Source organism: Zasmidium cellare (assembly GCF_010093935.1).
Source record: "Zasmidium cellare ATCC 36951 unplaced genomic scaffold M409scaffold_75, whole genome shotgun sequence".
In the NCBI taxonomy this organism is placed as follows: Eukaryota; Fungi; Ascomycota; class Dothideomycetes; order Mycosphaerellales; family Mycosphaerellaceae; genus Zasmidium; species Zasmidium cellare.
The window spans coordinates 1-20272 of record NW_022987019.1 but is presented as its reverse complement, the minus strand read 5'-3'; the positions used below and the strand labels follow the sequence as shown (position 1 = coordinate 20272).

Below are 20272 nucleotides of genomic sequence, written 5' to 3'. Positions count from 1 at the left end.
AGATTCTTTGTTTTGGGGAGACAAGACTACCTCTCCTAATAGTCCTCTCGGCTTCCTCGTCGGTATCTGCCTCTCGATCGCGCTGCCTCAGCCTCAGCTTCAGCCTTCCGTCTCTCCTCTTCCCTCCTCCTGTCACCACACTCTTTCAACGCCTGGTCATTCACTTGGCTCAGCGCATCGAGGAAGAGTCCGGTGCTGCGCTCAGTGAGCCGGCCGACAAAGCTCACGTTCTCATTCGCCTTGATCGTGAACTGTTCGGTCAAGCAAATGCTCGACTTCCTGCCAATGAGACCACGGTTGTACATTCTCACATCCAAGCGTCCGTTGCCAGTCGGGTTCACGCGCTCGTAGTCGTGATAGTCTTGCAACACCATTTAGTACCTCTCAAGCTCCCAAGGGTTGATGTTCTCGAGATCGTTGTGGCCGTGCGTAGAACAGGGCACCACGGAAACAGACCCGTTTGCGAAGGTGTTGGCAACGATGCCTGGGCGTCGCTTGGAGGAAACCACACAATTCGGACCTTGCAAGAATCGACCGTCCCGTTGCGGGTCTGCGCGCGGATCCTGAGCGGTCACGGAAAGCATGCAGTTGATTATCAAGCCGGGAAAGAACCCCATGTAGCTGTTCGGAGTGGCTCGAGGATCGAGTCCAGTTGCGTTGACGCCGTTCGCCCTCAGAGATGGCAATAGCTGAGCCAACAGTTGGTTTTGGTGGGCGTTTGTTGCAATCGACACAGCGAGCCCGCTTAGGACAGCGTTGCCGACTGCTAGGGAGTTGTTTTTTGCTGCCACTTCTGCTAGACGTGTTGGCCGGCTGGCGGTTGACATTGCGATCGATTGCCCGCGAGCTGTCCCGCCTCCCGAAAAGACGCCTCTTGACTGTGCTGCTACCGACAGCATAGCTTCCGACGGAACGACAATAGACGATGCGATCTGCCTTCGAGGGGGTCCATCTGGCGAAGAGTGTGGGTCGTAAGGTCGCTTCGTCTCTCTCTCGTTTTCACTACTGTCTTGCACATCTTCGACTGATCGCTTGTTCCCAGCAATTGGGGTTGTCGAGAAGGTCGGTTGGTTAGGTCGTGTATTGTCTGTTTGAAGTTGGGAGTTGCCACGATGCGCGTGGAATCTGTCGCGCCCTGATTGCGGCGGCGCGCCAGTGTTATTCTGCCCTGATCTCGACATCGGCTTTGGTGAAGAGGAGGCGATGTGTACCAGGTGATAGAGCGTTTCTTGATCATGGCAGCGTATGTGTTGTTGAAGCGTTATAACGCGTGAAGGTGCTCTTTGTGACTGACCGCAAGTATAGCACCAGGTCACAAAGTGAATGGCGTCCTCCAGGTGAACACCAACGTCTTTCAGCGATAACACAATGGCAGCTAAAATTACAACGAAACGCTTTGTGTGGTTGTGTTATATCAATTTTCGGGGCTATAGTGACGGTCAGGGCGCGGAGCGTGAAAGAACAATGCCCTGTAGCTCATTTTGTAGACAACACCCCAACAAAGAACTTAGGAAATGAAACATGTAACACATCAAGGAAAAACTTGTCAAAGAAACTCACTTACTCCGCAAGCAAGACATCAGAATCGGACTACGCAGCGTCAGCCTAGCTCAGGAAGCCAGGCCAACTTTGAAAGCCACACCACTAAGAACAACACCACGACCACGTCAAAAGACGCCCTGAAGGACATCATGGAGTCTGATGCACGAGCGTTGGAAGTAACTGTCAAGTCTTTACCACTATACGTGGTCAGTGATGGACAGAAAGCCTCGGCAGCTCCAAATGTCTCACGTATGATTGCTGTGCAGGAAAACGATGGTCTTGCCTCAGCCATCGTCATGACCCAGGAGCTTGTACACGCTGTCACAACAGCCACACGTGCGGGCCTGGAAGCAATCTACCAAACAGATCTTGCCAACCAAAAGAAGGATGTGATTATGGAATTCCAGATGTGGGCGGAGAACGAGCGCAACGAACTCTTGGCGGGTTCGCGCACCAGCGATCATGCTTCAAGCGACAGGCAGCGACTCGCAAAGCTCGATGAGGACTTGGAGCTGGTTGAGCAGCAAAAGTTGGCGATAGACGAGCCAGCCCGTGCAGCCGATGAGGAAGCTTCCAGTGCCAACCTCAACCTCTTAGGCCTCTTGCAGGACGTCTTCGAAGGTGCCGGTTTGGTAGATTCCCAGAACGAGCGCTTCGATACCTTGGCCCCAGATGACGCTTTCCTGGACAGATGGAAGATACCCCATTTGGACATACAGCCTGAGAAGTCAGGCGAAGACGCCATCGAGCCCGGAGGTAATACACTGCGCACGCTTTCTCCACCGCCAGGGCGTTCGAGCCGCGTATCTTCTCCGGTGCATGGTTCACGTGGGCGGACAACAGGGCGGCAACGCTCGCGTAGCACATCTCCTCGGCGAAATCGCTCGCGTGCGCAATCACCAGAGCGGCAGCACTATCGAAGCAGATCTCGTCCGCGACAGCGCTCCAGCAGTGCAACTCGTCGACGCACTCCCACCTCGACCAGACCTGACGGGGCCCAACAACGAGCGACGAAGACGTCTCCGCAAGAGTCGACGCCGTCTCGGTTGGGAACAGATCACTACGCAGGCAGAAGCAATTCTGGCTGGAACAGCGAGGACGAATTTCCAGATGAGGAGCCTTCACCAGCAGAAATCGCTCGACGAGACTTCTATGCTGCAGCCGAAGATCTCAATAAGGCCCAAAACGACTTCGAGAAGCGCCATGAAGTAACACAGCAGCCTTCATATCTCGGCATGCATGCTGAGCCAAAGCACCCTTTCGAGTCCTTCAAGCAGCTCAATCAAAACCAAGTTCTCGCAGAGGAGCGGTTCCGACGGGCTCGCCATCGCTGCAACGAACTGGGCGTAGATGTTCTCTACGATGCTCAGTCCTCTTCTTTCGCACAAGACGCAGAGGGCGAACAGAGAGCGCGTGCAACTCTGGCCAATTTCGCAGGCCCGGGAAAGTATCCTCAAGTTCAGAAGTGGCTCGATGGTGTCGCAGACGAAGTGGTAGATGAAGGCTCGAAAGACCAGAGCTTGACGCCGTCGACGGCTACTAGTGCTTGGGATGGTTGTCCATGGGTTGACTACGATGACTCGTGGAGTGCGGTTGCTCCAGGAGCGGGAAAGAGTCGTATCCAGAGAGCTCAAACTGCTCGAGATGCTCTCCGTGCGGAAGCCAAGGAGCAGTGGGCTAAGACCATGGGCGTATCGAAAGATGACTGGGATGCCCACCACTGGGGTTGATTTTGAGGCGTATTTGTTGCATTTGGTGTTGAAGGTTCAATCTGGAGGATGTATATTGTCAACGGTGATGTGCCCAGTGGATGTCTTGGCCAGGTGTGTGAGAGAGGATCTTATAGCTCAAGTACAGTCTCGAAATTGAGTAAAACGACTCTATTACGCTGTCCCGTGATTTTGTGTCGATTGCCGATGACTTTTAGCGAATCGATCGAGTGAATGTTGACGGCAGATTTCATGATCATGACGTGAGGTCTCTGGGCTGGCCGCCCGACACGGACCATTCCGCCGCCGCTAGCGAGCGCTGATGCCAGCCATCCAGCGAAGGAGCTGCGAGCTGCAGCTTCGACGAACTTCTTCACGATCACCCGTCTTCCTCCTGTTAAGCCATTGACCGCCGCCGACATGCCTCTGATACGCGCAAATGCTCTGCGGAGCCTCCAGTCATCCCTCCGATACAGCGGCGCACGAGCAACGGCACGAGCAGCCCCAGCCGGGACACAGCTCGTTGCGAGACGCTATGCCAGCAGCGGCGGCCACGGAGGAGCTCATGGCGAACCCAGCTCGGATCTGCCATGGTAAGAATGCGTTCTGAAGAGAGCGGGCTGGCATTGGCGATTGACAGCAACACACAGGATCCTCGGCGCCCTAGTCGTCACTCCTCCCTCCTGCTGGTACCTCTGGCCAGACACCTCGCACGCTGAGCACCATGGCGACCACGCCGAGCACGGCGAGCATGAGGAGAGCGAAAAGCCAGATGAGAGCGAGCAGTCTAAGGAGGATGAGGAGCCACAAGAGGAAGCTGCTCCAGCCGAACAGCAGGGCGGGGAAGAGAAGGGCGATGAAGAGGAGAAGCCTGCCGAGGAGGAGAAGTCCGGCGATGGCGATGAGGCCAAGGAGACCTCTGATGGCGACGACAGTGGCAAAGATGAGGATGCCTCCAAGGATTCCGCGGAGGAGAAGGCCGGGGGCAAGAGCGGCGTAGAGGGTGTTCAATTCAAGGGCAAGATGGCAGACGACAGCGCTGGTCAAGAACACACCCGTAAGTTGGAGGACAGCCCCAAGGGCGGACAAAAGAAGCGCCTGGACTCTGGCCTCGGCAAGAACCTCGGAGAGGGACCTGCGTACGAGGGAGACCGGGAAGCTGTGAGTCTACATACCTTGGAGCGCCGGCAAATGACTTTACTGACGCTTCAATAGCAAGCACAAAGTAAGCCCACGGGTGACCGGGCTGGGGACATCTCCCAAAAGCAGAAGGGTCTGTCCAACACCGACACTCGGCATTCCGTACAGATCGACGCACCAGGAAGCGAGAAGTCCACCAAGGGCTCAGGAGGACCAGAGACAGCCAAGCACAAGGGTACTGTCGACACTGCGGGTGCATTGAAATGAGCGAACCATTCTCCATGAACGTTTCCTTGGTTGCGCGGAGGCATTGGGGTGGGGAGCGCTGTTGTGTAAATATGTATATCTAGAACACAAAAGCGTTGCCAGTAGTTTGGGGCCACTCAAAGTTATGTGTACATTTCTAAACAATCATACTTTCCAAACAAACGGGTCGATGTCTTGAGAGAAGGGCATGCCAAGAGATATTTGCGCCTGAGGCATGAAATTTCGCCGCCTCCTCCACTCCTCCATGGACAGGATCCTTGCAGCTTCACGACAGGGCTGCCACACAACGTCACCTGCAAACACTGCCCGTAACTTGTCCACTCTCCTGCCTGCAATTCAACCCTCTCTGCCAGAACTTATGACGATACATGCCGGAGCATAATCCGCCAGAATCGTCGTCCATAAAGACACCCACGGTCCACACAGACTGATCTTTGACAACCGACTCCCAAACCAGGGATACGTCACACCACAGCGAGCGAAAGTGCACCTCGTCGAATATGCCCACGGAAGGAGAGAGCCCACTCATCAAAGCATTGCCGCCGGCATCTGACTACCTGACTTATCTGACCATCATCGAGTACAATCTCACACCGGAGAACCTGCCGATATTGCACAAAGTCCTCCAGGACGAGAAGTTGACGACAAATATCGGATGGGATCTGGTACATTTGCTGGTACCGTACCTTCCAGAGTCAGAACCATGTCTGCGCGATATTGCACGGTTGGGCAATCCCCGCGAAGTCATTCTGAAGGTGACTGAGAGCTTGCGACTGATCGACTACGAGAGTTTGGACGAGGACGCTGAGCCGCCCAGTGCCAGCGATGTCAAGTCTCGAGCGGAGACGTCAACATATCCGCTCAAGACGGCGGAGATCAGTAATGGCAGAGCTCGAGCAGGCAGTTCTCAAGCCGTGGAACTTCCGCCGCCTTTACCATTGCCAGTCAATCAATTTGTGGCACTCCTGACCATGCTGTCAATTCTGCAACCTCGCATCAAGACGAAGTATCCCAGCCGGTTTCTCAGCACAACCTTGCAAGCAATCTTGGCAAGTTTCTCGAATGCACCAGCATATCGCGAGGAGATGGCGGAGGCGATTGTGAAGACGATCAAGTCGGTCACTGGCATTCTGAGACCGACTCTTCCATCGCGGAAAAGCAGCGGCATGCTCAAATCCAATGAGTTGTACAGCAGTGAGCCAGCGGCAGATCCGGAAGGTGAGACTGTCGAGTCCAGCGTTGAGGAAAGCGACATGCAAACGAAGCTCCTTCAAGCTTTTGTAACGCATATCATTGAGGAGTACATGCTCAACTTCCCTCCATATGACGACGTGCCTGGTATGGCCTGGTGCAGTCGAATTATGGAGAAGGTACATCCAGAGCGGACAGTGCCTGAGCAGCCTACCTTCAAGGATCGCTTTGCGAGTGAGGAGAGATTACACAGGCGTATAGACACCATTGGCCAAATGGTGACACTTGCACAAGACCTTGGAATCACGGACCAGGAACTGCTTGATGCTGCGGCTACAGACGAGAAGGCGGCGGACCACGACGGTGATGAAGACGAGCCTCCTTCTTCCGCTGCAGACGTGCCACTTTCACGACTCGGATCCACGCTCTTGTACACGGCACGACAAGCTTCCGCAGTCCTCTATAATAGACCTGAGGGATCTGATCGTCCATTCGAGATCTTCCCAGATCACCAAGAGCTGCTCAAGCACTGCCTCGCAGGAGCCGAAATGGGAACTGGATTGCTAGGCACCGAACCAGAAGCCCTGATCGACTCGGCGCTCGCCTTGGGTCTGGTCTGCCTTGAGCGAAACGCAATTGGCAATCCAGGGACGGATGAGCAGTTCACCGAATACCTTCAAGTCATCGCCCTGCTCTCGGCGAACTGCCCGAATGCGAACCTCAGAGGACATGCTCACTACCTGACGAGCACTGTCCTTCGCTCACAACCAGACGAGGAAGTTCGACTGGGTTTTATCCGGGACACGCTCGAGCACTGCCCATTTGAGAACCTCAAGGTTTCAGCTGTGGGTTGGATCAAAGGCGAAACGATCGAGGCCAACCCACCAACACCCATACCTGGTCATGCGCATGATAAAGCCGCAGATGAGGACCAGAAATCCATCTTCGCAAAAAGCCTCGCCCTCGAGAGCCTCGCGCCTCACCTCTTTCCTTCGCTGCTTGCAGACCTTGTCACGGCTCCCGTTCAGGAAGCCTGGATGACATTCCAGACAAACGTGTCGTTCTACCTTGCGAGCCTGAACTTCTTGTACCTTCTTCTCCAGGCAAAGCATATCCACGAGAACCTGGAGATTCGAGATATCTGGAGCAACAACGACGTCGCCGGTAGCTTCCTTCAGCCTCTCAAAGACGCCAAAGCCAGATTTCTGAAGGAGATGGAGGCAGGAGGAACGTTGGCAGATGAGAAGAGTGAAACTGCCGTCGCCGAATTGACCTTGTTGGAGGAGACAGTCGGGAGGGTTACGAAGACAGTGGGCAACTTGAACGAGCCCTGAGTGGATATAATTCATGGATTACGACGAATCTGCATGCTGCATGATGGGTAAGCGTTCATAATGACTTTGCGGCTCACGAAATGACAGGCGTTCTCGAAATAGTCAATCGCCACGTGCGTGGAATACAACGTCGCATACGAAGGCCTTATTCTGACCGCACGGCGCACCTAGTGTTTCAGCCAAATCCGTTGTCGCCTTTCCCTCTGCCAATGCAGCTGATACCAGCATCTCTTGGCGCTGTCATCGTGCTTCCTGGGCCTCTTCCACTCTCCACCAACACTTTCCTGTACGAACAGTCAGCCCGACACGATCGTCTAAGCCTCTCGATCCGACGATGAAGTATCCGACCCGACGCTTTTCCCATAGCCGCGACGCATTCCCGGCCCCATCCAGACTGCCACGACTGATCATAGCTCCGGCCGTGCCAAAGCCAAAAAGCAGATCTTCTCCAAGCAACCCCACCTTCACATCACCCCGCAGTATCTCGAAGGGCCGCCTCCAGGTCCACAAAGACCTACCGCCATCTCCAGCCGCGTCTGCTAGGCGCAAAGGAAGACATTATCAGTACTTTGTGATTGGTCTCAGCTTCGACTCGGTAGGTGCTACAGGCAAAGGAGCTTGAACACGCGAATGCACCTAGGTTATGTCAGAGCACAGGTGCCCCCTGCAGCGTCCAGGCACTGGGACCGGCTATATAACCTAATTCCCTGCCCATTCGCATCTCGGTCGCTTTCTACAATTTCGGTCCTTTTCCGTGTCCTCTTGCTGAATGAGCGGTCGAGCTTCGAATAACATCCCTCCTTCACTCCAGCAGCTTTGGAAAGATCAGGAGACGTACGGGAGAGCGGAAGCTCACAGAAGACACAATATGACTTCTACCAAGGCCATTGTCGCCCATGATACGTTGCAGAATGGCGGGTGGAAGATGGAGGAGGTGAGCTTGAGGCCTTTGGCTGAGGGTGAGCTGTTGGTCGAGATGGTTGCCACTGGAGTGTGCCATACGGATGCTTTGATCGGTGGTCTGCCTGGTGGAGCAGCTCCAATAGCTTTCTACCCGAGAATATTAGGCCATGAAGGTACACTGAATAACTCAACGTTGAAGAAGCTTGAGTAGAACTAACAGATGGTGTCCCAGGCTCCGGCTACGTCAAAGAAGTCGGCCCCAACGTCACGGTGGCCCAAGCCGGCGACCCAGTCCTCTGCTCCTTCGCCTTCTGCGAGAACTGCGAGATCTGCAAGGCAGGCCACTACTCCAACTGCAATGCCTTCAACGAGCTCAACTTTGGCTCTTGGCCCGCCTTCCACCTAGCCTCGAAGTCTGGAGAACCAGAAGTCGGAGGGTTGTTCTTCGGGCAATCGTCTTTTGCCAACTTCAGTATTGTCAAGCAGTGCTCGGTGGTGAATGCCAAGGGAATCGTAGACAACAAGAAAGATTTGCAGTTGTTCGCCCCGTTGGGCTGTGGGATTCAGGTATGCTGTCCAAAGCCAGAAACCACGAACCCTCCCCTGAGCACTAACCTTCCCAGACCGGCTCCGGCACCGTAATCAACGTCTCCGGCGCGGGCCCAAAGGACGCAATCTGCATCATGGGCCTCGGCGGCGTGGGCCTCTCCGCAATAATGGGCGCCAAAATCCAAAACTGCCGCATGATAATCGGCATCGACAAAGTGCCCTCCCGCCTGGCCCTCGCGAAAGAACTCGGCGCAACGCACGTCATCGACGGCAGCAAACTCGACGAAGGCAAGACCCTCGGGGACGTCGTCAAGGAGCTCGCCGACGGCGTCGGCCCCACCATCACCATCGACACGACGGGCGCGCCGGTGCTCATGGACGCCGGGATGAAGTTCACCCGGAATCGCGGGAAGTACATCCAGGTCGGCTCGCCGCCTTTCGATTACACGCTCAACAGTGTGAGTGGCTTTGAGTTCATGGTCGCGGGCAAGCAGTGGATCGGCGCGATTGAGGGAGGGGCGCATCCGCCGGAGTATGTTCCTAAGATGATTCGGTGGTATCGTGAGGGACGGTTCCCGATTGATCGGTTGATGAAGTTGATGCCGGCGGAGGAGTTTGAGAAGGCTTTGCATGAGATGCATGATGGGACGACGATTAAGCCGATTTTGACGTGGAGTTGAGTGGGGGGTGGTGTTGAGGTGTAGCGGGGTTGAGGGAGGTGGGTGGGAAGTGGTGGGGAGTGGTGTTGTTGTAGAGACGGAGTGGGTTGGGGAGTTCGAAGAAGGGAGGGGATGCGTGATACCATTGAGAGCGAGGCGTGAATGGCAGAGATACGAGCTGAGAAATCAAACTACTTCCATTCGAGAGAAGACCCCTAAACCTATCTTCGCACGTCTAATCCATTCAATCAACAAACTGTCTATTCATCAAGACCAGAGCCAACCCTTAAACAGCCATCCCCTAATCCCAACCTCAACATCTACGGCCGAAACTTATCACTCGCCAAAACCTCCCACCACAAACAACTCCCATAATACCCACCTCCAAACCAATACATCACCACACTTCCCAAATCCCCCGGCTTCAACAGCATCTGTCTCCGATCGCCTAGAAAAGACACGACAAGTCAGCCAACTCCGAACGGAAGAAAACCACAAGGAAGAAAAGGGGGAAACGCAAAAACTCACACTTCAACGCCGCATCCGACATCTCCTTCACACACCCATCAAAATCCCGAAACTCATAATGATCATCATCAAAATCCGCCGGACAAGCCCGCTCATCCCACTGCACGAACAGCGTCAACCTCTGCGGCCGCGGATCGCCGAGCGAATTCCTCGCGCGGTCCGCGTCGTCGTACGTTTGGAATTTGTATTTTGCGCCACCGGGTCCGACGGTCCATTTCTCGTCGACGGCTTCGCGGCAGAAGCGGCGCGCCGTGTCCATGATATAGGACCCGAGGAAGGCGGGCTGGTCGGCGCCCGCGGTGCGCGGGACGCAGGAGGGGGTGGTGGTTTGGACGATGGGGAGGGTGCCCGCGGGGTAGGGGGAGCCGTGTTGGGTGGTGTCGATTTTCATCGAGTCGGGGGGTGTGGTTGTCCAGGGGCAGACGTCGAGGTGGGTGACGGTGCCGAGTTGGGTGTCGCAGCTTACGAGGCTCGTGTAGGTGGTGGAGTAAGGGGTGGAGATGGAGGGGGTTGGGCCGGGACAGAGGCAGTATTTCGGGGGGAGGTTGTCTTTTCCGCCGTTCTTGAGGTCGCATATGGGCATCTTGTGGTTTGGGTCTGGCGAACAGGTTGGGATGGGCGCTCCGGGCGTGTAGTCGGACGGGTAGATGTGCTTGCTAATCTCCGCCATGGCGGATTGGATACTCTTGCTCTGGGCGATTTGGTTACCATCCAAGCAGGTGGTTGTGCTGATGGATTTTGTGTCGGGCCAGCTTGTGTAGAAGCAGGCATCGGACGTCGTGATCATGCTGCCTTTAACGGGGGTCATGTAGGTTTGGTGGTACATGGGAACGGTCAGGCTGGTGTCTTTGCCGGAGCAGGTGCAGACGTTGCAGTCATCGTTGTGCGGATCCAGATGGGCTTGGCATGGGAGGTCAAGCTTGCCTGTGACCGTGGCGATGGGGACGATTGGGATTTGGTCCGTCGGTGTCGGTCCATCCTGTAATCGTCAGTAAGAGTGTTCCCAAACACAGAGTGCTGGCTACAGAGATCTCACCTGCCCCTGATCCTCATCCGGATCAATCTCAATTCCCGTCGGACAAGCATCCGCGCTCGACGTCGAGCTAGTACTCTTCGTCGTCTTCGACTGCTTAGGCCCCGGATCCGGCTTCTGCGTCGTCGAGGAGCTCGAACTCGTCGACTTAGTAGGCGGATCGCCCGCGGTATCATGCAGCGTAGAACCACTCGAGGACGAGCCGGACTGCGTGCTGCTCTCTGGCGCAGACATAGCCGAAGCCCCAAACTCCGCCGGCACATTGAACGTCTCCCAAAGATTCCAGCCCAGATCGAAAGCGTACCCGATAAACGCTGCCACGACGTCCGCGACGAGCTGTTCGTGGTGTGGATAGTCGGCCCAGCCTTCGGGGAGGCAGTCGAGGTCGGCGGGGGAGCTGAAGGGGTAGTAGACCTTGGGCTGGATATCCGACTTGACGGAGGCGATGAAGTCCTGCTGGGGCTGGCTGCCCATGGCGTGGAAGTTGCATTGCGGGTGGTTGAGATACTCGGAGCCCTGTCGGGGTCGAGCGTGCACGGGGTTGCCGTTCTTGCTGCAGACTTCGTTGGCGATGTCCAGGATGCGGTCGCGCAGTTCTGGGGTCATTTGTACTTCCCAGGGGGATTTGGTATTGGCTGGGCAGACGCCGGCGATGAGTGCTGCTGTCTCCACGGTGCCGGTTGTTCCGCCGGGGAGGCCGGGAATGGTGTTGCTTGGAGGCACTGTCATCGTCGTACCGGCGTAGTCTGGTCCAGAGGCGTCCGAGCACTTCTCAGATGTAATGTAGACTTGGGAGCAGGTTGGGGTTGGAGCATCTCTGACCACGACGCCAGCTGGCGCAGGAGTTCCTGCGATGGTCGCTTTTTGCCGCTTGGCTGGACTTGGAGTCGAGCAGGTCATCGTGATTGGGATCACAGTCTGGGAACATTGAGAAGTTGCCTGCCGCTTGCCTCGAGTGGTGGCAACCGAAGGAATCACATTCTCAGGTAAGAGGATCGCCTCGGAGAGGTTGACCGTAGCCAAGGTCAGTAGAAGCGTTGCCCAAAGAGACCGCATGGTTTCCAGATCGAAGCCAGCTGATGATCAGACCAGATGTGTGTATGCAACCAAGCTATGCCCTTAGAATATCCAGCCCCTTTTCTTGCAATGATTACAAGCTGGTCGTATATCCTGACCACTAGCTTGTGCTCTTGTGGTTTAGATGTATCAGTCCACCGACAATGATATCAGCCAGTCAAAGTCCAGTAGATCCAAGTCTATCCACGATTGTGTCGTCCGTCGGCAATCCGTTCAAGGTCTGTCGCTGTAGAGTGTATGTTAAGAGGATGAGTATCGAAGTCAGGGTGTTTGTCGATGTATGGTGGCAGAGAAGAGCCGCAGAGAATCTGTAGAAGATAGATAAAGGCCATGCTGCATGTGAATAGAAGGTACTAGCCATTTGCAGTAACATCTGAATGCCACGAAGATAGGGTGCTCTTTGCAAGCTTTCCACATGTTGAGCCGGGATGTCGTGACCGTGTGAGTAGGCAGTCTATGACAGTTAAACACATGCCATAGGTGATTGTCGGCCAGGCCACGAGAGTCTTTGGGTCTTTGCAAGGAACTGAAAGGCTGTGCAACATACCAGGTCATGATGAAAACGATGGGGCAGCATTCAGGACTAGGGCGACCACGGACAGTATGGGAGGGTCAAACACATAAGGAAAAGATACTCAACTCATAAAACTTTCATTCCATTCGTTCTCTTTTGGTGGGGGATATCTCAGCCATGCAGTGAAAAACAAAGCAAATGCAATGCCCGCTCCATCACAACATCCGCCTCATGCAGAGAGCCACGGGGCCGGTCACAATCCAAGAAAGCAGTTGGCGACGTTCTCCTCAACTACACCTAGTTGGCAAGGCTCAGCGTGGCCATTTGGTCCGTAAGATTTTGTCGGACCATCTTCAACCTCGCGTATAGGCTTCCTCGGCAGAACGACTAACCCTGCTGGCTACGAAGCTCGTCTTCAGCAGCCTTGACTTGGCCGATGAAGTCCTTACGGACAAAGTCCCAGTAGTCCTTCCAGGTGCGGCTGCCGTCAGAGATGGCGTCGGTGCCGTAGGTCTTGTTGAAAAGGACGGAAACTTTGACGATAGCTTTCTGCTCTTCGGCAATCTTCTCGAGTTCTTGCTTGACGGCGTTGTCTTTTGGTTTGAAGGACAGGACCGCGCGGAACTTGATGGCGAGAACCTCCAGGTTGCGAGCAGATTCGATTGGAGCGAGGGCGATGAGCTTTCCCAGAACCAGGCAGCAGAGGATCTTGATCTCATGTTCGTCGGCAATGCCATCGACAATGCGATCGTAGAAAGCTGTCATGTCAATCTTCTGGCGGGCGGCAGGGGTGTCCAGGAGAGCATAGAGGGTTTCGTACGCAGACTTGCGCATCTCAAGACCGTCATCAATCTTGTGCTTGAATGGACCCATCGTGACCTCACGGATAAGTTCAGGCTTGATGACAGATGCGCGGAAAGCGTCTGGTAGCAGTTCGTTCAGATGAGGAAGAACAAGCTCCGCCTTGTTGTGCAGCGCTCCGTTGAAAGTGGAGAGAGCAAGGCGCTGGTTATCGAGATCCGAATCCTTGAGCATAGTCGCCAGCATCGGCACAATCGTAGCCTGCAGGTTGGCATTGTACGACTCCTCGGTATCAGAAAAGACGTAGCGCAATGCAGAGATGACCATGCCGCGGACGATGGGATTCGGGTTCTGGAGGAAGGTCTGCAGTTGTGGCAGGTACGAAGTAGGGTCGATGATGGCAAGACGGCCAACGCACTCGGCGCCCACAACCTTGTTGTCTTCTGCCTGTCCGGATGAGATGATATTGTCCCAGAGATTCTTGGTGTAAGGTCTGATCTCGTCCTCTGCAGTGCTGTGCTGGAGAAGCTCCTTCACTGAGTGAAGCAGCAGATACTGCCGACCCTGTGCCATACCGTCCAGGATCTTGGGGAGGTACAGCTTGACGTTACCAGCACCTGCTCTGCCCAGTGCAACGGCCGCAGCCAGTCTGACCTTCTCAGATCCGTCATCGAAATACTTCACGAATGTGTCTGGCTTCAACGGGCTCTTCGTACCCATCCGAAGGCCAGCTTCGCCAAGCACAGAGAGGGCCAAGCATCGCCTGCTTTCTTCAGACTGCGTCTGTAGCTCATTGATGAACGCATCCAGATTGACACCAAGGCTGTCACCGCCAGATACGAGAAGCGTGCCAATAACCTGCCCTGTAACATCAGTGTCGCCTTGAGGAGCGATCTGTAGGAGTGCCGCCATGAGATTCTTTCCAGCTGAACCATGACCGATTGCCTCGACACAAGTTATGAGTGAGTCGAGCGCTGGGCCGGAAAGTGGCGACCGAACAATGGCGCAGATGCCGTTGATGACATCTTGGGTGGCAACGAGTTGAGGCTTGTCCTTGGCGAACGCAGCAAGGACCACAAGAGCCGGGGCCATCATGTGCAAGTCCTCAGTGCCAAGCAGTGGGACCAGCATCTTCACGAGCTCAGCTACCGCGCTGTCGTCAATCGCCTCTCGTGAAGCCTGGTTGATGGCCAGCATGCGAAGTGCACTCAAGCTGGCGCCGCGAAGGGAACGGCTGGCCTTGCGAAGCTGAGCGCCGAGCTCCAAAGCGACAGTGCCGACAAAGTCAGGCTTGAAGTCCTTCTTGCTCTGTGCCAGAACAGCAATCGTATCTATGGCACGCACACATGCAAGGCGAGTCAGCTCGTTCTTCATACGCTCAGCAAGGAGCTGCTGTCCCGCGAAGCGATCTTGCTGCGAAAGCAGGCTGGATGCTGCAGAGCCAGAAGTGCGGCCGATCAGTAGACCCAGAGCCCGAACTGCCTTTTGTCTGACTTCAGTATCGGTGTCTTGAGCGGAGATGCGCTCGCTGATGACATTGTACAGTTTCGTCAGAACGTCGCCGGTCTTGCTTGCAGCGGATCGTGGCGGCGTGAGCGCCTTGATGTACGCTTCGATGGTTGAAAATGCTTCGCTTGACACAAGTGCATAGCGGTCCTTGGCTGCTGCAACGAGAGCAGGGACGATCTTCTTCAAGTGTGGTTGGATGACCTTACTCGAGTGCATCTCAGCAACAACGCGGAGGAGGGCTAGAGCGTCAATGCGAAGTGCATTGCCAGCGACGTTCGAGACAGAGCCAGTGTTGCCGCTCATGGTCTCGATGACCGGGTCGACGACGAGGTCCGCATGCTCAGACAAACCACCATGCTGTGCAACAACCATGTCCTTGAGCAATGAAATGACAGCCTTCTTCGTGGGGATGGTGCTCGACTTGAGGAGCTTCGCCGCACCCTTTACGATTTCGGGGTTGATCTTTGCCAAACCTTGAGTGGCGTTGTCGACGGGAGGTGGTGTGCTGGGCGAAGCGTAGCCGTTCATGATGGACTGCTGAGCATGAAAATCAGAGCCCAGGGAGTCACTGAAACCACGTCTCCTCTTCCTGCTCTGAGGTAAGAGAACGTGCTCCTCATGCTTCTGCACTGCCGTATGCGAGCCGGTCTTGATGATGAGGAATGCCAGTGTCGAGATGATCTCAGTCCGCACGCTGTCTTCCCGCTCCTTGAACCGCGCAATGAGCGCTGGAGCAATCTGGCCGTACATGGCTGGATCGTTCGTGTCGAGCATGCCGATGAGTGCGTGCAGCGTCTTGGCTGAGCATCTCCGCACTTTCCAGCTCACATCATCCTCATCTTCAAAACCAGCCTCTTCCTCAAAATCTTCGTCTCCTGTGAACTCGTCTTCCTCTTCTTCCTCCTCGTCCATGTCTTCATCGTCATCGTCTGCCATGTTGGGCTCGTATTTCAAGAACCGCGTTGCTGCCTCTAGCACATCCTTTGTGTACGATCTCATGTCTTGCGCACATGCTTCCAGGAAGCTTTCCACCGCCACCAGTGCGGCCTCACGCACCTCTTCCATTTGCACATCACGCTCGCCATCTGCCTCTGCCTCCGCTTCTCTCTGCTGATCCAGCTCTTGCTGACTCAATGGTGCGAGGACAAAGGGTGCAAGGGTCTTGAGGTAGGGGCCGAACTTCTGAGGAATACTGCGAGCCAAGCTGCCGTAGACGGTAATGTATAGCTTGCGTTGCTGGTTGGTGAGATGTGGCTGACGAAGCTGCTGGATAGTATAGCTGACGTGATTAGCCAATACGCTGTCGTTGAAGTATGGTGCAAGAGCAGAAAGGGCTGTAACTGCCTTCTTCTTCACGACCGTGCCACATCGCTCGCTCTCGAGGATCTGCATAGTAGCCTGCTCAAGTGCCTGAATCTCAGGATCTTTCAGCATGGGACCAAAGCATTTCGCAACTTCGGTCAACAGATCCAAGCTATTGCTATCCTCTCCCGTCTCCAGATCATGCACCAACATGCCCTCGCCCGGGGTCTCATTGGACTTGTTGTTCGGAATCGGAATGATGACTCTGCCGACCAGCCGTGGGATGAGGGCCTGTGAAACAGCAGTGTAGGCCTCGTCGACCTTTGTTGATCTCGCTACGCCTAGGACTGGGTGTGGGAGAGCAACGACGATTGCTCGAACGGCAAGAGCGGGGATGGACGTGTCGATGCTGCTGTCGGTCTTGATCTTGCTGACCTTGGCGATGGTTGGTCTAAGGATGGACTCTGGCGCCTTGTTGACGAAGGGGCCCAGACACTTGATAGCCATGTTCTGGACTTCGCCGTGCGAGTCGTTGAGGGTGTGTAGCAGGCCGTCGACGACCTTAGCGCAGGTGGTGTAGTCATGGGAGAGGAATGTCTGGTGGCCGTTGATCATCATCTGGTTGAGGTCGTTGAGGGTCATGTAGCGGATATCCGAGTCGGGGTCCTGCAGCTTGGGCAGCAGCGAGGCGACATTGTGCGAGGTGGGATTCTGAGGCACGCTCGTCGACGCCATGGTGGGTGGTGAGGGTGGCGGAGGTGTCAGCGACACCGGCGAGGTGGAGGAGGGGAGGGGGTTTAAGTAAAGACAACAAGAGGCAGGTGGCGGCCTGAGGAAACAGGCACCAAGCAGCAGGTGAAAGTGTCTGGGTGGTGGACGGAAAGTTGGAGGTAGGTCGGTCCCTCTAAGTTCAGGCACGAGAGCAAGCACAGACGGCGGCGGGGCACGAGTGAATGTGTGCAAGGGAAGGTCAGCCGAGGACGGCAGGCCGCACCTAACAATATCTCAACCTATATGACCTAGGCAGGTGCTCGATTGACTTTTAATCCTTATTATTAGATAGACCTCACTTCACTTCTCGCTTTACTTAAACCTCTCCTTTACTAAAAATAATACTATTTAAACGCCTATTATCGCTCTAGTATAACTTTATATATCGCTATTTTTATACTCGTTTTAAACTACTTATACTACTTGTAATCTAAAGATAATAGCGATAATAGCGAGTATAGCGACTTAAATATAGTATATACTCGCCTAAAGTATTTATAAAGCTATTACTAATAATCTATATAGATATCGCTACTTTATAACTAAAGGCGAGTACTACTTAATTACTAAAGATAACTTTAATATCCTCGTCGTATAGTACTCGTAAGCGGCTACCTAAGTAAAGCGTAATCTTAATTAGAGGCTTAAGAAGTACGATTATACTAGTTATATTAAAGAGATAGATAAAAGTACTTATACTACTTATATCTATTAAGTATATACTAATAGAGGCTACGTATATATAATATTTAAGATAGAGGTTATAGTATATACTCGCTATAAGTTCTACTAGTACGGTAGCTATATAGCGAGTACTAGTAGATATATTTAAAAGACTATAGGCGAGAATATAGATATAGAGGATATATAAGATACTATAAATAGTACTCGTAATACTAAAGCGACTATACTAGCTATAGTAGCTATAGATATAAGTATCTTATTTAGTACTTTATAGAAGGTTAATTTAGAGCTTAATATACTAGCTCTAAAGACTCTCTTCTATATACTAACTTATAAAGAGTAGAATAAAGTTATTCGATATATTAAGTATTAAAGTAGGGAGATTAAGAAGCTTAAGTAAGAGCTTAGCGAGTACTACGAGTATCGTAAGTAGACTACTAATACTATTATTAAGCTAGGTATTTATACTAACGAAAGTACTTACTAGTAGAATCGTTTTATAAACCTTTTTAACTAGGCTTATAGTAATTTTATAGTCGCCTATTACTATATTATTCCTAGCTAGTATATATAAGTATCTAAGCTCGTTAAGTACGAGCTCGAGGAGCTTACTAAAGCTTAATTAGGTCCGTCTTTTACTAGTTATAAGAGTACTAGTACTATAGTTAAAGAGATCGTTTCTATTATTTAGTTTTAGATTAATTAGACGACTATAGAAATAGATAATAAGTTAGCTAAGATTAATAAGTAGATCGAGGGACCTAAACTAGAGAATTATAAGTTAATATAGCGCTCGTAGCCTTATATAAGCGAGTACTTTAAATATATAGCTTTCTAATAATCCTATATCTTTTTATTTACTTATATCTATTAGGTTTATACCTTAGCTACTACTTCTTCTTCTCTAGCTATTAAAGGCTACTTAATTATTAATCTTAGTATTCGCTCTTAACCTACTTACTTTAATATTAATCCCTCTACCTAGCTATTTATAGGTCGTTACTAAAGTACTTACTCTATATACTATCTTTTATTATATCGATAAACTCTAGTATCTTCTAGGTATTAATCGTTCGTACTATATAGCTTAATAGCTCCTTCTTAATAAATAGTTACTTCTTAATACTCTATATAATATTTACTAGTATAGGTTCTTTTAAATAGGTTAGTACTAGTATCCTATAGGGAATTAGGCTCGTAATAGTACTTAATTAGTAAGGACGCTTCTTTATAGGTATTATAGTACTTACTTTACTTTTATCCTTTTTCTTATTCGACTTAGTCCTAGCCTTCTAAAGCTCCTCTATAAATAGGATAACGATATTTATAGTTTTATCCCTAGTTTTATCTTCTATTATATAGACTATTTTTAATATTAACTTAATATTATCTAAATCGAGTATAGACTAGGTAATTAGTATTAGTATATTATTACGAGTATTCCTATCTTTAAAGAAGAAGTACTTATAGTATATTATTAGATCTATAAAAAGACTAGATATACCTATAGAACCGAGTAAGTAAATACTTATAATATACTTAAGGAAGAGTTTCTTTAAAGTAATATAGTATCTAGCTCTAAACCTAATATATATAGTAGTTAACTAGATAGAGTCTTTATAGAACTAGGTCTTAATATTGTTATCGTCGTCGATATTAATCTATATCTCTTATCTATAGAATATAACCTATATTAAGTATAGTAGGTTAGAGGTCGTTTCTAAAGGAATACTCGTTCTCGAAGTACTCGTTTTCCTCTTACTCTTTATAATAACGACTAAGTACTAGCGTTAGCCTATAGAGGAGAGTCTATTATAAGCTATAGTAGTACTTATACTATCTTAGTTAAATCCCTATTACTAGTAGCTCTCTATATAGGCTAGTATTATTCTAAATCCTATAGGCCTTATAGCTAGTTAAGTAAATATTAAAAAGCTAGAGGTTAAATATTATATTAGGCGAGTATTATTTATAGTAGGTCTTATAGTAAGTATAGTACTCGCCTCTCTAATAAAATACTCTATTAATAGGTTAGGGTTATAGTAGAAGTAAGAAGGATACCTAGAGTAGTTATATAGTATTAAATAAGATATACTACTAACTAGATATTTCTTAGCCTATTCTAGGGCTTAGTATACTATTCTATAAAGAGGATAGAAGAAGAGAAGAGGAAGGCGAAGTAGATAGAGAGAACGGAGTTAATATAAAGTACTCGTTCTAAAGTACTCGCTCCTCTATCCTCTTTCTAGCTCTCTAATATAAGTACCTATAGCCTAGATAAGACCGTCTAATATCTAAAGATCCTCGGTAAGTAGTTTATTATTCTACTTAAGAATTAGCTAGCTAGCTATATAAAATATAGCTAATATAGCTTATACTAGCCTCTAATTATAAGTAGCGAATAGTTTATCGAGCTTATAAAGGATAGGCTCTATACTAGTTTTAAAGTAGATACGAACTATAAAGTAAAGATATAGATAAGCTATACGGTATTTCCGCTTATCGCTTAAGTACTTAGAGTTACCGTCCTCGACGCTATATATCGCTTTACTATTAAGTAGATATTTATTAAAGCCTATAGTAGCGAGTACTTAGTTATACTAGCCTAACGTCTTCTCTAGGAGATATTAATCGAGATCTAATAGTTAGAAAATTCCGTAAAATATAGGAGAGACTAAGTATTATATACTGTTAAATAGTACAGTCTAGATAGGTAGGCTAGAATAGATACCTAAAGTATAAATACTAAGAGTTACGTA

At 51.1% G+C, this 20272-nt stretch overlaps 7 protein-coding genes across 7 annotated transcripts; 4 read left to right on the top strand and 3 right to left on the bottom strand.

Annotated features, from left to right (window-relative positions):
• Positions 1-35: 35 nt before the first annotated feature.
• On the bottom strand, positions 36-1181 carry M409DRAFT_61473 (uncharacterized protein; the record flags this gene model as incomplete). Its single annotated transcript, XM_033814774.1, has 2 exons — positions 36-361; positions 521-1181. 2 exons carry the CDS (start codon positions 1179-1181, stop codon positions 36-38), a joined length of 987 nt encoding a protein of 328 aa, XP_033659522.1.
• Positions 1182-1691: 510 nt separating this feature from the next.
• Positions 1692-3272, top strand: M409DRAFT_30857 (uncharacterized protein; the record flags this gene model as incomplete). The annotated part of the gene is made up of 2 exons (XM_033810101.1): positions 1692-2298; positions 2611-3272. 2 exons carry the CDS (start codon positions 1692-1694, stop codon positions 3270-3272), a joined length of 1269 nt encoding a protein of 422 aa, XP_033659521.1.
• A 399-nt stretch (positions 3273-3671) lies between these two features.
• M409DRAFT_61471 (uncharacterized protein) lies at positions 3672-4658 on the top strand (the record flags this gene model as incomplete). Its single annotated transcript, XM_033814773.1, has 3 exons — positions 3672-3844; positions 3902-4412; positions 4467-4658. 3 exons carry the CDS (start codon positions 3672-3674, stop codon positions 4656-4658), a joined length of 876 nt encoding a protein of 291 aa, XP_033659520.1.
• Positions 4659-5158: 500 nt separating this feature from the next.
• M409DRAFT_61470 (uncharacterized protein) lies at positions 5159-7183 on the top strand (the record flags this gene model as incomplete). The annotated part of the gene is made up of 1 exon (XM_033814772.1): positions 5159-7183. The coding sequence occupies one exon, from the start codon at positions 5159-5161 to the stop codon at positions 7181-7183; it is 2025 nt and encodes a 674-aa protein (XP_033659519.1).
• An 868-nt stretch (positions 7184-8051) lies between these two features.
• On the top strand, positions 8052-9315 carry M409DRAFT_61469 (uncharacterized protein; the record flags this gene model as incomplete). The annotated part of the gene is made up of 3 exons (XM_033814771.1): positions 8052-8259; positions 8319-8653; positions 8710-9315. The coding sequence occupies 3 exons, from the start codon at positions 8052-8054 to the stop codon at positions 9313-9315; spliced, it is 1149 nt and encodes a 382-aa protein (XP_033659518.1).
• A 299-nt stretch (positions 9316-9614) lies between these two features.
• M409DRAFT_30853 (uncharacterized protein) lies at positions 9615-11911 on the bottom strand (the record flags this gene model as incomplete). Its single annotated transcript, XM_033810100.1, has 3 exons — positions 9615-9742; positions 9823-10801; positions 10859-11911. 3 exons carry the CDS (start codon positions 11909-11911, stop codon positions 9615-9617), a joined length of 2160 nt encoding a protein of 719 aa, XP_033659517.1.
• Positions 11912-12833: 922 nt separating this feature from the next.
• On the bottom strand, positions 12834-16793 carry M409DRAFT_30852 (uncharacterized protein; the record flags this gene model as incomplete). Its single annotated transcript, XM_033810099.1, has 1 exon — positions 12834-16793. The coding sequence occupies one exon, from the start codon at positions 16791-16793 to the stop codon at positions 12834-12836; it is 3960 nt and encodes a 1319-aa protein (XP_033659516.1).
• Between the last annotated feature and the right edge of the window lie 3479 nt (positions 16794-20272).